Source organism: Melanotaenia boesemani, chromosome 8 (genome assembly GCF_017639745.1).
Source record: "Melanotaenia boesemani isolate fMelBoe1 chromosome 8, fMelBoe1.pri, whole genome shotgun sequence".
NCBI classification, from domain to species: Eukaryota; Metazoa; Chordata; class Actinopteri; order Atheriniformes; family Melanotaeniidae; genus Melanotaenia; species Melanotaenia boesemani.
Genome location: NC_055689.1, coordinates 16,646,765 through 16,663,859, shown reverse-complemented (window position 1 = coordinate 16,663,859; position 17,095 = coordinate 16,646,765). Strand labels below are relative to the sequence as shown.

At 39.8% G+C, this 17,095-nt stretch overlaps 1 protein-coding gene across 2 annotated transcripts in view; it reads left to right on the top strand.

The window, feature by feature from the left end:
• LOC121644230 (ephrin type-B receptor 1-B) overlaps nt 1-17,095 on the top strand; it is a 161,051-nt gene that overhangs the window by 90,561 nt on the left and 53,395 nt on the right. For both annotated transcript variants that reach the window (XM_041992056.1, XM_041992055.1), the window contains exons 4-5: nt 4,188-4,343; nt 16,070-16,405. In XM_041992056.1, the coding sequence (XP_041847990.1) occupies nt 4,188-4,343; nt 16,070-16,405 (492 nt within the window). The remainder of the gene's footprint in view (nt 1-4,187; nt 4,344-16,069; nt 16,406-17,095) is intronic.

Sequence of the window (17,095 nt, the reverse complement as noted above, 5' to 3'; positions counted from 1 at the left end):
CCATGGAAAACAGGTTCGGGGGGGCAGACCAAGCACTGCTCAGCGACCCCTTATGGTGCCGAACAACGTTGGTTCAAGGTTTCCCTTGCCTGGACGTGCATCGTGGGGGCCCCCTATATAGAACCAGGCCTGGGGGTGGGGTACAGAGGCGCCTGGTGGCCAGGCCTTTGCCCATGGGGCCCGGTTGGGGTCAGCCCAAAAGGGCACATTTTTGGTGATGCTTGAATGACAAGTTAATATAATATTTATGACTCCAACTGCATTAATTGCACTTCTCCAAGTCAAAATGCACATGTTTTATGTGACACAGTGCCAGTGACTCTCCATGTGTGATGTATGGCCCGCAGTGTGCAGCACATTATATAGTCAGCAAGTATGCCATTAACCGCTGAATGTTAACTCCTGCTCCTGCTCATCGGCCATTTTTAAAGAAGGAATAAAGTGAAAAGCTAATATTGCAAATATTCTCATGTAGTTCTTGTCTTTCCCAGTTGGTGCACTACTGTAGAAAAGAAGCAGGATCAATCTTCTTTTACAAATTAACCCACAATTTCCAATATGCAGCAGACAATGACAGGCCAATTTATTCCTGACTCCCATTTGGATTATTTTGATTATTAGTAATCTAGTGCTAGCTAGGAAAATTACAATGAAGAAATGATTATGTCATGTTTGTTGGTCAGGTTTGCTATGATATGGGGTCATTACATGTACACTGTAATGGTTTCTGGGCAGAAATCCACAACTGTTGTACTTCTGTCAAATATACAATGTGCAAGAGACCAAAGGAGAAAAGGAGAGAAGATAAAGACGAACAACCTCAACATAGATTTCAACAAGAGAAAAACAAGAGAGGAAATGCTGGAGAAGTGATAGAGACCAGTTCATCATCAGTGGAATGGTCAAAAAGATTTGAGGGCAGAGAAGTGAGATGGAGAGGAAGTGAGAACAATGCAAAGAAAATCCTGTCCGAACCACTTGAGTGAATGAATGTTTGGTTGCAGCCAGTTCAGTTTAGGGTTATTCTCCCACCAGGGAGACTAATTGCTTGTTGAAATAATGTTAAATCTCCTCCTGTCCCTGAAAACCAAAACATTTGATGAGTGATGGGTCTTTATTTCTGCAGCACAGGAACTCCTGGCCTTCTCCAATCTAAATATTCAGAAATCTGGAGAGAAGACTTTGGGCTCAGTTCCAAATTCAATGAAGCATACAGTAACGATTCTCAGCCCAGCGCTGCCTGCCCTTTTAGGGATTTGATAACACAATTCAGACTTTCTCATTCTCTCTTTCTCTCCTGCCCATATCTGCTTTTTTCCTTCTCTCTCTTACTCTGAGGCACATCACTAAGCAGTTAATTAATGAGTTTAATGTTTGGATTCATGCTCATATTATGTTTCAATTAGAGAAGGAGCCTGAGCTCCAAGGTAGGAGTTATAATCTAGACAAACATTAATCTTCTGTTGTGTTTTAAGTGTTTGCACACGCATACCTGTGTGCGTCTATGACTTCCGTATTTGCTTGTGCCTGGCTGCCATGTGTCTCCCCTCCTGTAATGCTGATCCCAGCACCCACAGTTTTCCAAGTAGAGGCATTAAATTATCTCAAGTTCTGTAGAACTAGAGATTGGCTGAAAATGTTGGTGTGTCATCTCACTTATTGGGGTCAGCAGCGGCTGCATGTGTTGCTGTGCAAATCTCAAAATGCTTTCTTTGATGCCAGCACTTGGGTTATAGAGTGTTTATGTTTATTTTAGTATGCCTATGAGTGTAAAAGTGCATTCTTTTATTCAAGCTTAGTTTGCTTTCAACATTTGCAGCACTGCTATCTGAGACAGCTGAATCAGCACAGCCTCCTCCGCTTTTCTCTTCACTTTTACCCATTTATGAGTGTCCAGGGAAGCTGCAGCCTGTCTGTAAACACACAACCCGAGGGCAGAACCTAATGCACATACTCTGCTCACACCCCATTAAACTCACAGTGAACAACCTACAGTGATCCATTTTCATAAGAGCTGGTTCAATACATTTGAAGCTTTCTTGCTTGCTTGTGCGAGATGGCCATCTGCATGCACGTGGTTGTTGGCTCCCTCTTGATGTCTGAGTTTTATACAGAGGAGATGATGACAAATAAGTTCTCTCCCCATCTCCTGCTAGAAATGAATTTTTGATCTGAGTTTTATCGTCCTGTAACGTCTCATACCGTTTGAAGTTATTGCTTTATAAAATGGCCCTGCAGCTGGTTTGTGCTTCCACATATGGCAAGGGAGTGCTTCTAAAAGGCTCAGGGTTCCTGTATAGAGCTGAGCTTGATATAGTCAAACATGAAATCTGTGTGTTACAAGTCAAGACAGGTCACACACACACACACACACACACACACACACACACACACACACACACACACACACAAACAGCCTTGCTTTTCCTTATGGAAGCATTACTTCCTTTATGGTACGCTTACAAACCTTAATGTATTATTTCTCTTCCATACATACATCTAGAGCATCCTCAGTAGAGCTGTGCATTCTTTTATAACCCTTATATGGTTGTTGTGGTCCGGTCATGTATTTGTATTTTGAGTGCTGTGGTACAGCTGTGGGTAGACAGTGTGTGACTAGACAGAAGGTCAGTCAGTTAGTCTCTGGTGTGTCTGTCAAACCATAGCTAAGAAGATGGAAGAAGAGCCACTGGCCTGGCAGCTGCATGAGCTGTGTGTGTGTGTGTGTGTGTGTGTGTGTGTGTGTGTGTGTGTGTGTGTGTGTGTGTGTGTGTGTGTGTGTGTGTGTGTTCTCACTCTTACTGTATGTCTCTATCTGTCACTAACAGCCCATCAGAGAGGCTAGCTGAACGGTATGAATGGAGGAGTCATAAAAACAGATACCAGCCCTCATAAAAGTGTTGTAAAATAGACTTGAGGTTCTGCTGCTAACCGCTCAGTATTTTCTTTTTTATTCTTTTTTAATGAAGCGATATAGTTTTTTAATTAAATCTTAAAAGCCTGTAGATACAAAGGCATAAAGGTTTGTCACACATGGAATACTGCATTCTCCACTATTTGACCTGCCAGTGAGGAGGAATGGGATCAACTCCCTTTTAAAAGCCTTTTAAATATAATAGAACCATTTTGTGAGCAAATTCAATACTGATTTAATCAATCAACCAAAGGCTCGTTATTTTCATAAACTGTCCTTGCCTCTAGACCTTATAAGAAACCTCTTTCTCTTGTTTTCTTGTAATGGCTTCATTTTTTCTCAGAGTACTTATTTTCTACATATGCTGCCAAAATGCTTTAAAAGGAGTAAAACTTGTGTTTCTCAAGTATGAGAATACCTTCAAGCTGTAACAATCAATCAGCCTTGTCCCATTAAGTTTATAACCCTCCCCCTTAGAGTGCAGCAACACTGCAGCTTCCTCCCCGTCTGTAAGCTTGCTAACCAGACATTTATCATAGTTGTTATAGTCATTAAATCCTTCAACATGGTGTAGAATCTCTTTAATGTTGTATTCTTTTGAGGGATTGGGATAAATGGATTAGATTATTGCCTTCACCGAGGGGTAGTGATATCAGTTACAATAATCTTTGTCCTCCACCACGGTCTTTAAAGTTGTAGGGCTCTGACACATTACCGCAACCTTCACAAAGTAGTGCTGCTACTCCTTGTTCTTGTTGTTATTAGAGCTAGTGCTATTACTGTATGTTTGGAGTTGGGGTAATGATGCACAATTCATTTGGTTCAGAAAGTAGAGCATGTTATTAAATTCTCTGATGGTCAGTGATTCTGCTCTGGGGTCCTCCTGTCCACACATTGAGGTATCCTCAGGCAGGATCCTAAGCCATTATTTGTACCTAAATTATAGTATGCTTGAAATCTTTATGTAATTAAAGATGCTTTATGAAGGGGATAATGTGACGTGTGACGTGTAGTTTAAAACACTCTGACTTGTTGAAAACTAAAATGGAGTTGTGTAAATGCGGTCTATTTACTTTATGGAGCCTCGCTGATGATTTTTTTAGTGATGGATGTAATCATTGTAAAGTGTTCTATGAATGTCTATAGAATTAAACAAACTAGGATGTGATGATTTACAATTTACAAGTGTATTAAAACAAAAGTGTGTCTGATGGATTATGAGATAGATTTGTCTCTTGATTCCTTTTCTAATATTTTTTTTTTCTTCTCACAGCATGTCCACCAGGCACCTTCAAGTCAACTCAAGGTGCAGGTCTTTGTCTGCAGTGTCCTTCCAACAGCCGTTCTACATCTGAGGCAGCCACTGTCTGCGTGTGCCGAAATGGCTACTACCGTGGGGATGCTGATCAGCCAGATGAACCCTGCACCAGTGAGTACATGTCAATGCATACTTGCGCAAACCATTGTAGTGCAATAACTTTCTTGTATGTAGGACAGGGACAACCAAATCCAGACATCTTGGGCCAGTATCCCATATTAAATGGACCCAACAGCCTATGATATTCTGCACAATGACTCATTGATTGACTTTTGTTTTTGATTGAGGTTTGTTTAGTTGATCCCTGCTGTAGGACAAGAATTTGTAATATTCATATCCATGGGTGCAAAATCAGCTATTTGTTTTAATGGAAATTATCATTTGACTAATATTAAATAAAATAGCCAGCTGTGCATTTCATTAAATTTGCTCAGTCTTACTCTGTTTTTATCAGTGTCATCAGGTAACACATCGTTGAATTTATACACTGTAAGTTAGCATTCAAAGCCAAATAGTCTTCTCAGTCTGGTTACAATAATCTCATTGCAAGGTTTGCATCGCTGATATCTCCATCACTTTGCCAATGAGCTTTTTCCCTTTCCATCTCCTTTTTTGTTTCTTTCTCTCATCCTCACTCTTATTTCTGCAGCAGTTCTTTATTTCTGTCTGCTATCATCCCCTGAAGTCCTAATTACTCAGGCAGATGCTGTGAAGCTTCGACACTGTCCTGCCGCTATCCACTGGAGATCCAATAAGGCTCTCACAGCATCATAGTTATCTTAATATGATGTAAAAGCAATATGCTAAGCCTTCTTGCCATCCCTGCTGACACACAGTTACGCAGAAGTAGTACCCCGAAAGTTTGTTTACCCTCTTTTGTTGCCATTAAGGAGTGTCTAAATTGTCTGCTTTCTTCTCTAAAGCAGACCTGGAAGCATTGTTTGGTTTTTTTATGTGTTCATTTATTCCTGATTTATTAACACAGACCTGGTTAATTGGCTTTGGGAATGGGTTTAGGACCGCAATTGTTTCCTAATAGGTTATCTGCAGCATAGCCTTAGCATAGCCAGCTAAAGCATGTAGTAGTGTACACCTTTTACCTTCTATCTTTTTTGTTATGCTTTTGCAAGTATCTTTTTGCCATTAAATTCTTCCCACTTTTGCTATCCTCATATCCTCACCTTTAGGCTTTTGATGTTCTCAGGGGATGTCATCTCTTTTTCACCTCCAGGTTTCTCTGCCATCCTGTGGTATACTAGACAGAGTTTTTCCTCAACTATAGCATCTGTCACTACCTTGAGGCCATGAATTTTCACCAGGCAATCTCCCCAGTGGTTATCTGGAACAGATCCCCATGTGCTATGCAGCATGTTTTTTTTTCTAATTTCAATCTTTTTCTCTCTGTCAGTTCTGCTCTTTCTCTACAGAATATTTTTCTACACATTTTACAATTAAATAAAAAGAAAGAAAAAAAGCCTATTTATATTATAGTTTTTAGGAAAATCTATTTTAGGAAAATATTTGGTATGGTTGCATTACTGTTGACGAGTTTAAAATAAAATAAAAGGCTATTATAACTATCAGTACACAAATAGTGTACTTTCAAGTAAAATATCAAACATGACACTTACTTAATTTACCAAAAAGTATCTTTATTTTCCCTGCTTACATTTTCCCTCTTGAGATCTAGATTTTCAGCTTCCCATTCTACCAGTAACATTAAAATGAATTTCATTATGCAGTCTCTGCTAACATACTTCTTTTGCAGCAGAACATTCAAAGCTTCCTCTGAAAGCTGAAGCATATTGTAGCAGCTGAGCTTGATTTTCTGCTTGCCCTGGAGCACAGCAGGGGGGCAGTGAGATCATCCTAGTAGGAATCTCTTTAATACTGCGGATCCTGATAAGAGCACTGCCAGAGTAGCTTAAATCAGGCCGGTCTGTAGCGGCAGAAGCTGTAGCTTAAGTGCTTCTCGCCAGCGTCAGAAGCCCAGGTCCCTGTATGCTCCAGATCAGTCTGATTAGCTTGCTGATGGATTGTCCAATCCCTGGCTCTGTCAGCAGGGGGCCTCGCGCTATATCCCCACACCCCCACCAGCTTCCTCCTCCAGGGATCGAAATATGCCAAGGTCTGGGTTGCATTTCAGCATAATACTCTTCTACTCCCAACCCCTCCCTTCCCAGCCCTCTGTCTTGTACTGTCTTCAGTTGATGCTTAAGAGGAGGAACACCACAAGTGCTCAGTTTCTAAGTTTGACGCCCTCCACTCTCAGTCAGGCTACCCAGCAGAGTAAAAACATTCGGAACAGTAGTTTGGATTTTACTCTATGGCTTTCTGGCCCTTTTTCTGGACTCCAAGCCCCAGTCTGATGTGCCTCTATTTCCCTAAGGGTGTGAGTGTGTGGAAAAGAATTAACATGCACATTTGAGATGAGTTCTTTGGGGAGAGGTCAGCTGGTTCCAGCATGCTGAGCCAGTGGGCTTTTCTCAATGTGTGAGTCACACGGGAAGACTGACAGCTTTAGCTATAACTGAGGTGGCATCAAGCAGTCAAACCAGTGCTGACTGGGCCGCAGAGAAGATGACGTGCAGCGATGAAACATCTTGAACTATGGAATAGTAGAAAATGAAAGGTGAAGGGATCAGACAGACAAAAGTAAAAGAGGATAAAAAAAAAAATAAAAAAAATCATTAGGGTGTTTACAGTGAAAATGTTTATTTAATATTATTTAATATTCATGATAGTTTTTTTTTGTTTGTTTTTTTTTTTTGAAGAACTAACACTGACATCCTCTAAATGACTCATGAATAACTTCTTTAAAAAATGTAATTAAATCTACATAAATATGAGGAATCATATGGTTCTGATTCATTTTTACACTCCTCTTTGTACAACGCTGGCTCAGAATCTTGTTGCTCCGTCAGTACTCATATCTGAGGCCTGTCCCCTGAGGGTCTCCTTGAACTCTGTAAAATGCTGTCTGTGCCTTGTTATACAAACAAAACCCATTAAAACTTTTGACTATAAAAGAAATCTGTTTTTCTATTCTCTTCATCCTCGCATTCGTCCTCATTCTTCAATTTACTGACGCTCGTTTTTTTTCTTTTTTAAATAGAAAAGAGTGAGTCATCAACGTACATATTTATTCAAGTGTTTTACACAGTTCAGCTGTCAGCTGACCAGCTTCTTCTTACAGCAAATGAAGCAAAGTCTCATATGTGACTAATCCTTGTACTGGCTTGGACGACAGAGTGCTCCATGAAACACACAATCATTCACATGTACACTATACACACACATTCAAAAATGATAAAAGGTTTTCTTCCCCATGTATAGCTCAAAGGATGAACCATAGAATAATTTCCATGTACCTTTTGTTATTCTAATACAGGTGCGTGGACTGTACATAGCTATTGTCAGTCATCCAGGTTGCACTACATGCATACTTGGACTGTAATGAGCAAACGTCATTCTATATCTTCTTCAGTCCTTTAGAAGAACAAAATATTTTATTTCATGTCGCACCAACAACTATAACCCAACCCTCTCTTTCCAAGCTCCTCTGGTTTTGATCAGTATCTCCACACAAGGCTTGCATTTTAGTCCCTGAAGGCCTGATTTGCACAATAAAATCAAAGAGTTTGAAAGAGAAATAAGGCTTCAGTATGCTAAGTTAGATAATGAACAATTTGTAGATTTTTTTATTGAGTGGACCTTTAGCAGTCTTTTTTTGTCTTTCTTTTCATTTTTTCCTCTTCAACCCAGGTGGCAACTTAAAGCCTAAATCTGTGAGTGTGCTGAGGATTTGGAAAGCGTGTTTGAGTTGTTTTATCCTGAGCTAATTCAAATATTGTAATGACACTCTGGGATACTTTGATGTATATTATTGATATAAATTTTTTATTTAAACATTGGAATTTCAGCCATTTTCTTTAAGTTTATTTTGCATGTTAAAGGATACGTGCCCTGCCTTTCATTTTGTTTCCCAACCTCACACTTACAAATGAACATGTACTTCTTTTTGTCCCATTTACTCATGAAAATACAGATAAAGACAGATACAAACAGTGGCACTATATAGTGAGTAAAATTACCTCGAGGGGAGTAAAAGGAAGAAAGAAAAAAAAGTACACAAGATAACAAAAATGGTACTAATCAAACCTATTTGGTGCTTGCAAACTTCCTTTTTAAATCTAAGCTACTTTTAAACTGCATTTAACTTATTTGGTATAGCCGTATCAACTATTATCATTTTTAGTTTCTTCTATATTTTTAGCTATAATAACAAAGCTAGAGGTTAGTTTGGCTCACTGGAAAGTAACTCAAAATATGTGCTTTAAAATGAATCCATCATATAATATTATATGGCTGAAGGTTTTGGCAGCTTTGACACTATTAACTGCTTGCAGATACATGTAACTATGCAGTTACATGTTCAATCTCCTCACTGGGCAACAAAGTGAACATATCTTCTGTAATATAATATTGTTAAATGGTCACAACATCTGACTTTTTGTCTTTTTTGTTGTGCATTTCTTCCTCTTTGGTATCTGGAAAACACTGCTTAGTGTTTACTCTCCTGCCACTTTAGTTAGCCAGCTTCTAGAATAAGAAAGACAAACTGTGACTGATTGGTGTAGTCTTCTTCACCAAACTCCTTTGTGCAGATCCAGTTGGCAGAATGATGGAGAACCAAATGAGCTTTGATATTTCCTCATTGTTCATGTGCCAGTTACCTGGCACTTCCTGTTATAACTGCATAATTAATATTACTTGTTTACCATAGTGTAATACAATACATATCAGGACATATGTAATGGTCCTGCAAAATGTATAAGGAATGCAAAATCTGACTACCACAGCTAAATAAACCCCAGGTTGAAGTTTAAGTCAGATTAACAGCAAATTAAATAACATGACAAACTATATCATCCGATAGCTGGAATAATAGCCTGCATATCAGTCATTAAACAGCAGATGTTATTTATTGTGCTGTCCCTGAAACTGTAGTGTGCTTCTAACTAGGATGCAGGAGTGCAACAATATGTTTTCACCTCAGACAATATGTATTTTACATGAAATGCTGGATAGATACATCAACACATCACAGACACAAAGCATAAAAACAGTTCAGCTGCGGTTTCATCATGAACACAAGTACACTGTGCAAGGGTGAAAGTATGTGTGTGATGGATGATAGAGTATGCACACCGGGTGAGTAACGTGAAGTTCCAATTGCACAACTCCCAAGGGGAACAACAGTAGTGTTGTTATTCCTGTGCTTTTCATTCCACTCTAGAATGCGTTGCATGGCGGCAGCAAACTGTAGTAGACCCAACCGTTCTGGTAAATTTTTTAGATACAATAGACTTGTTGTCAAGACAACCAACGTCAAGTTAGTTTTCCAAGAAGATTTTTTCACACTGCTTCAGAGGCTGTGCTGCTCAAGTGATTTCTCTGCATACTTTGGACTCTTTCAAGAATGTTATAATGAGTTTTCATGGCAACGGAAGAGTTGTTTACCAGCGGGATCATCTGCTTAAGCTCTCAAAAACTACAATAGTCAGCAAAATAACACACCAAATCCCAAACGAGTTGAAGAGGAAGTGAAGAGCGAGCAGAGGAAAAAAAAAACTGTGTAAATTTGAACATTTCTTCCAACCTTTCTGATAGGTAATGTGAAATCGCTAGCTAACAAAATGAATGAGCTCAAAGTTCTAACAAGATCTCAATAAGAATACAGGGAATGCTGTATTATGTGCTTCACTGAGACATGACTGCATGAACACGTATTTAATGTGTCTGTGCACTGCTTTAAGACTGTACACACTCCCGCAACAGGAAAGTTCATGGAAAGCTAAAGGGAAGTGGAATTGCAATGCGTTTTAACCACCGCTGATGCTATATTGGAATTGTCGGTGTAAAGGAGAAGCTCTGCTCAAGGGACATCTAACTGTTAGCTGTGTTTTCGTCAATATTGTTTACCCTTATAGTTTACCTGTGTTATTCTAGTAGCAGTTTATATCAAACCTGGGACCGCTGCACAGTCTGTGACATCATCAACTTCTTTGTTGGGTTACAAACATAGAATCCTAATGTATTTATTGCAGTCTCTGGAGAATTCCGTGTCTCCCTCTCTGCAAAATTATAAACATTCCAACAATTTGTCAGCTGCTACACCAGAGGAAATAAGATGTTTGACTTATTTTATGCAAATGTTAAAAAATGCATACAGTTCCTTTGCCCTGCCTCCTTTAACAAGCTAATCTAGTTTCTCTCCCTTTACCCACAAACTCTTCTTTCAATAATAACCGATCATCACACAGACTAAAGAACTTTTGCAATTTTCTTAGAGATGCTCCCCCTATCGACGGCTAATTTGGCATTCATCTTGCATCCTACCTATAGTGTGAGCTCTCGCTAGCCAGTAAAAGACAGTCTTATGATGACTCTTGTCTTGTCGCTTGTTCTGTCTCTTTCATTTCCTCTCTTCCTCTGATAATGTCTTCTTGTGTTTCTTTGCTGTATTAGCCACAGTGTGCATTCAAAAATGGCTGGTGTGTTTATGTTTGTAAGTTATTGCGATGCGGTGTGTAAAGCAAAATTCAGCTACAATGCCAAGTGGTAGCCCGATGAAAACGCTGTATGCGTAGTGTGGTTTTTTCAGACTCGTGACACTACTGGGCAGCAACAGCTCCAGAAATGCACATAACAGATTTCACTTCATCAAACAAGTTCGGAAGGCAGCGTTTTAAGGCCAGAAACTTACGTAATGCTTTAAAACCTGGTCTAATGAAGATGCTTTGAGAGGGTGCTTTGAGACCGCAGACTGGAATGTCCTCTGTGAACCACATGGAGATTAGATCAATGCTACGACTGAGTGTGTGACAGATTATATTAACTTCTGTGTGAACAGCATCGTCCCAACAAGACCATTGCAGTGCTTCCCCATTAACAAGCCCTGGATCACCAGTGACCTGAAAAAGCTGCTAAACATCACAAAGAAAGCCTTCAGGGAGGGAGACAGGGAGTTCTGGAAGACAACAAAAAAACTAATTAAAAAATGATGAAGAAGTGAAAGGGGGACTACAGGAAAACTTTAGAAAGTCAGCTCCAGCAGAAAAAAGTGAGGGATGGGTGGTCAGGAATAAAACAAAAAATCACTGGCTTCAAGTTAAAGGATTGGACTGATGTAAGTCTGGACAGAGCTAATGAGCAGAACATGTTCTTCAGTAGGTTCAGTTCACCCACTGCCTCCAGCCCAACAGACCACACAGCCTCCATGAGCCCACAGTTTTTCTGTCACAAATCCACTCTGTCACCCTGCAGCTCAGCCATGGACCTTAACACAGCCTCATCTCCCTCCACATCTGAACATACTGGGACCTCCTCTGCCTCTACATCTAGCAAGTCTGTCTCCAGCTGTCAGGTGAAGAAGCAACTTGAGAGACTGAACCGGAACAAGGCTGCAGGTCCAGATAGGGTCAGCCCCAGGAGGCTGAAAATCTGCTCAGAACAGCTATGTTGGATTCTTTAGGACATTTTAAACACCAGCCTGAGTCAGAAAAGAGTTCCTGTGCTGTAGAAAACATCCTGCCTTGTTACAAAAAAAAAAAAAAAAAAAAAATCTGACGCATTTGATTGCAGTTTGCATTCCAAACAATCCGGAATGTTTGTCAGTGCACGGTTTCTGGTACAATAATAGCAACAAACACATCAGAGCTTGAGCACATTATTCAGCACGTTTTCAGACCCCCCTAACAATTCTATTTTTTCCAAAAGCAAGAAGCAACAAATTTAGAGACTTTTTCTGGTGATATTGGAGACTTTTGGAGACTGACGTGAAAGCACTCAGCGTTCATGCTTCTCAATGAGCAGTGGGGCTGACTCAGGCCCCTCCCCCATTCAAATGCACTCAATAGCTTCAGTCCTCTTACAGTCCCTGTTCCAAGCTCCAGATCAGGAGATGTTCACCTCTGCTCCATGACCAAAGTCAAAGCGGCTGCTGGTATATCCTGCCGTGGCTTACTGTCAGATATTAATGCCTATTAATGAAGAGTGTGGACGAAAACATTGAAGAACTTAAAGTACTGTAACAGGTTGTAGACTCTTAAATAGCAGCTGGAGCTGCTAGTTAAAGTACTTAAAATAAAACTATAACTTTAGGTCTGATAAATTTTGGTCAGGGATATTTTCTATTTCTTATTCTACTGTTTTGAACTGTCTGTGTCCATTATTTGATTCAGTTGTCCACCAAAATACATTTAAGTAAAAAAAAAAAAAAATTGCTTTTCGGGGCAAATATTGGTATGCAATTAAATGTGATTAATATAGATTAATCAAATACAAAGCAAAGCAAACATCTTTTAATCGAGTCCCACCCCTACTTTTAATAGAATTCAGCTGCTCTGTTATGTGAGAAGCTCCATAAATTCCAGCTGGATACCTCCACCACCACCTGGATTTATGGCTCGACACTAAACAGACAGTTTGTGAGACTGAAAGGTTGTGTCTGAGATAGTGGTCAGCAGCACTGGAGCACCACAAGAGACATTGTTCTCTTTACTCTATACACCTCAAACTTCCAATTCAACTCAGAGGCCTGTAATTTACAGAAATACTCTGATGACTCTACAGTTGTGGGGTGTATCAGTGATGGACAGGAAGCTGAGTGCATAGAAGTGGTCAGTCTTTTTGTGAGACATCATCTCATCTTAACACAAACAAAACAAAAGAGATAATTGTTGACTTCAGGAGAAACAAGAGTAAACAAAACACTGAGGAAGAGGTGGAGGTGGTGTAGGAATGCAAGTACCTCAGAGTTCAGCTAGACAACAGACTAGACTAGAAATGAAACACTGAAGCCAAATACAAGAAAGACTATTCAGTGTCTGCATCAAGATGTTGGATATCCTCAATAAGTCTGTTGTGGAAAGTGCAATCAACTTTGCAACCATCTGTTGGGACACCAGCACCAGAGCCAGAGACTTAAAGAGACTGAACAAGCTGATTAATAAAGTGGATTCTGTGCTGGAGATAACTGGAGTCTTCCACACGTACTAATTAACTAATTATTATTGTTTTTATAATAAAAAAAATACTTGAGCATTGAAATTTCATTATGGGATAAATAATGTATTTTTATGACATTTCATTTTAATTTCATTTAGTACCTTATACACCCCTTTATGCCATACTGTCCCTCCATGGACAATATTTCTGTTACCATTCAAGAACCAAATTACTTGCCATTTGACCTGTTTCTGGAACACTATGGGGCTGAGTTATGACGAGGGCAAAACTGCTGCGCTATTTAACATTTGCTGCGCAGTTTTGCTCTGGTTATGTTTCTACGATTAGCGCCTGATCTATTAAGACTGCTCCTGTTATCATTTGCGGAGCAAACAGCAGTATTTAAATGAGGATTTAGCGGCGCTGTTTGCTCTGTCATGTAAGGTTCTGGAGAGCAAGGAAACCGCAAACGCAAAATTAACTTTTATCCGATAGAAGTTGAGACAAATAAAGGAGACAAATAAAAATATTGCGGAAGTCGAGGAAAAAAATCTAAATGTCATCAGAAATGCTGCAATATAGTTTCATATTCAAGTTCAATTTATTTATAAGGCACACTAACAACAACCTTTAGGAACCAAGGTATTGTACATATAAAAACATGCAAGGAACAAATAAGAAATAATAAAGGTTTAAAAGCTATAAAGAAATAATAATAATAATAATAATAATAATAATAATAATAATAATAATAATAATAAAAGACAGGCATGATAAAGTCTTTAAACTTATCCAGCAATTCTAATATTGCAACGCTGGATCGTCTCCACAATCCTCTTCTCTGGCATTCTAAATATATTAATATAATAGAAAAAAATGTATTATCTTAGTCGCCTTTCATGGTGTCTGTGCCTCCTCCTTAAAATTATTACTGCAGCCATTGCGCGTATACTGTTGTGCCAATTAGCACCTGCTTTTCAGAAACGCTATTTTTAGAGCAAACATAAACACCGCAAACTATTTGCGGGCTACATGAATCCCACTGCTGCGCAAACCAGATTTATTTGCATAGTCTCCTCCCACTAATGTGCACTTTCTGGCCGGAACGCCCATAATGCATATGCAGTAGCTTCAGAAACGCAAAGTGGAGAGCGGCGCAGTTTAGCCAGGATAACTGACGCAGTTCCATGTTTGCGGCTTTGATAGATAAGCTTGGGCCGATTTTAGCGGAGCAAAGCCGTCTGCACCTGTTTTAGTACACGCAAAGCATTAATAGATCAGGGCCTATAAGTCCTCTCAACCAGGCCATAATAATTACTCTGTGGAGGTCCCGCCCTTCCTGTCACTGAACCCCTGTTGTTGAGGCACTGAAACAAGGTTTGTGCAGAAACCCTTTTCTGACCTTTGTGTGCTCTTATGCTTTGTCCCATTTTACCATGTCTATCCCACATGACCTTGCAGCAACAATGATTAATCAGTACCATTTTGACAGAAGTAACTCTCTAACCTTTCATTCATTATCTTGACCGCTTATTCCATTACGGGTCGCGGGTGAGCTGGAGCCTATCCCAGCATTTTAACAGGTGAGAGGCAGGGTAAACCATGGACAGGTCACCAGTCTGTTGCAGGGCCAACACAGATAGACAAACAACCATTCACACGCACACTCTCTCCTTGGGAGAATTTAGAACAGCCAAATAACCTATCGTGCATGTCTTTGGACGGTGGGAGGAAGCCGGAGAATCCACGCATACACGGGGAGAACATGCAAACTCCACACAGAAAGGCCACCACCCCCCAGGTTCGAACCTCCCCCCAGCCGAGGCTCGAAGCGGTGACCTTCTTGCTGTGAGGCTGCGGTGCTAACCACCACACCACCGTGCAGCCCTAACTCTCTAACCTATTCCAGAGAAATGTGAAAGTAAAGTGATGTACTTTAATATTCTTGAAGATCCATAATCAATTATTTTGCCATATATTCTCGTGCACAAATAAGGGATAGTCTTGTAGAGAGGTGAGTAATTCCTCAAAGGTCTCCAGAATTGACTGGATTAGTTTCAAAGTAGCCATGGATCTGGAAATGGGTGAATTTAACTTCTCATTTAATGATAAAGGTCAAGCTTTATGGGGCATAAATTGGTACCAGATCAGTTCTCCTCGGCTGTCTTATTGAACCTAAGCAGCACTGACTAAGGGCTTTGATGAGTTTCTCTACTGTCTGATATCTGATAGGGAAGAGCTGCCTCTCAGCAGTCGGAGACACAGAGTCTCAGCTAAGCAAAATTCTTCTCTGCCATTTGAGTAGATTTGAACTCTTAAAGAATAATGCTGTGATTGTAGGGAACTGAACAAGCCACTTTTCTCTACCCTAATATTAAACTACCACTCAGCCGAAACAATAATTGCTTTATTTCTTGACTTCGTTCTGAATATCGTTTTTTAAGGTTCTGCTCCAGCTGTGGGCTATAAGGGAATGAAAGGGAGCGTGAATTTCCAGAGGCTCTTGGATAAGAATACTCCATGCAACACTGCATTTTGCTAAATAACCAATGTTTGATAGACACAAATGTTTCACTGAATGATCTCTTAGGATGTGAATGGAATAAATTAGCATTTTAGTTGTGCTTAAGATGAAAAAAATTGACACAGTCAAGAGGAATGTTATTTACTACAGCATTGTAAAATGGCTACATTAACAGAAGGCAGTTTTCAGTTTCTTTACAAGCAATGAACATGATTTTGGTTGAGCACTAAAAAACTGTCAAATATCTCTAACTCTTGATGAACTCAAATTTGACTCACATAATGTTAATGTTTGTCTCTAGGTGTTCCATCCAGCCCAAGAAATGTGATCTCCATTGTGAACGAGACCTCAGTGATCCTGGAGTGGCATGCTCCCAGGGAGACGGGTGGTCGAGACGATGTTGTCTACAACATAGTGTGCAAGAAGTGCCGAGCCGACAGACGTACCTGCTCCCACTGTGATGATAATGTGGATTTTGTTCCTCGACAGCTGGGTCTGACTGAGACCAGGGTCTTCATCAGCAACCTGTGGGCTCACACCCTCTACAGCTTTGAGATACAGGCTGTTAACGGTGTCAGCAATAAGAGCCCATACCCAGCACAGCATGTTACCATAAACATCACCACCAACCAGGCTGGTAAGTGCTTCAATGCGAGGTGTGATAATCATAATGATGATGCAGTGAGTTTGATGACATATCAGAAATATCATCATCACATAATTTTATTTACTAGTATCGTTATTTTTTTTCTTTTTCTGTTTTTTTTTTTTTTTTTTTTGTTCAAACTAACATTTCTGTCTGCAGTCTAGTTTCCTTCTTGCCTTAGTGGTCGTATTTCATTTTGCATGTATGAAATTGCAAATTCTCTGTTACTGTAAAAGTGTGAATCATTCTAAAAAAGAGCATCATTTTGAAAAAAAAGTGCTTTTTAGACTATTTCATGGTTTAGTAAGGTTCAGGGCTACTTTGATTTCTGAATAATGGAGACCTGCAGAGTGACGAAAGGTGGCTAGGTGATGTATATATATATATGTCAGAATTCTACACCCTCCCTCTATACATCAAGGTAAATACTTTTCCTTTAGCAAGAAATTCACACCCAAATCCAAATCCGGGAAGTAGTGTGTTAGATTTGGGGCAGGATGAACTCAACTCACTGCCCCATTTTGCTGTCCTTTCCCATTGAATAATAAAATTAAACCTCAGTCTACATTTGGCATAGCAGAAATCCTTTAGCACAGGTAAGGGAAAAAAAAATGCCTTCACAAACAGCAAAAATCCATGGGTGGAAATTACAATCAGAAATTTTAAAGGTGGGCTGTAAAT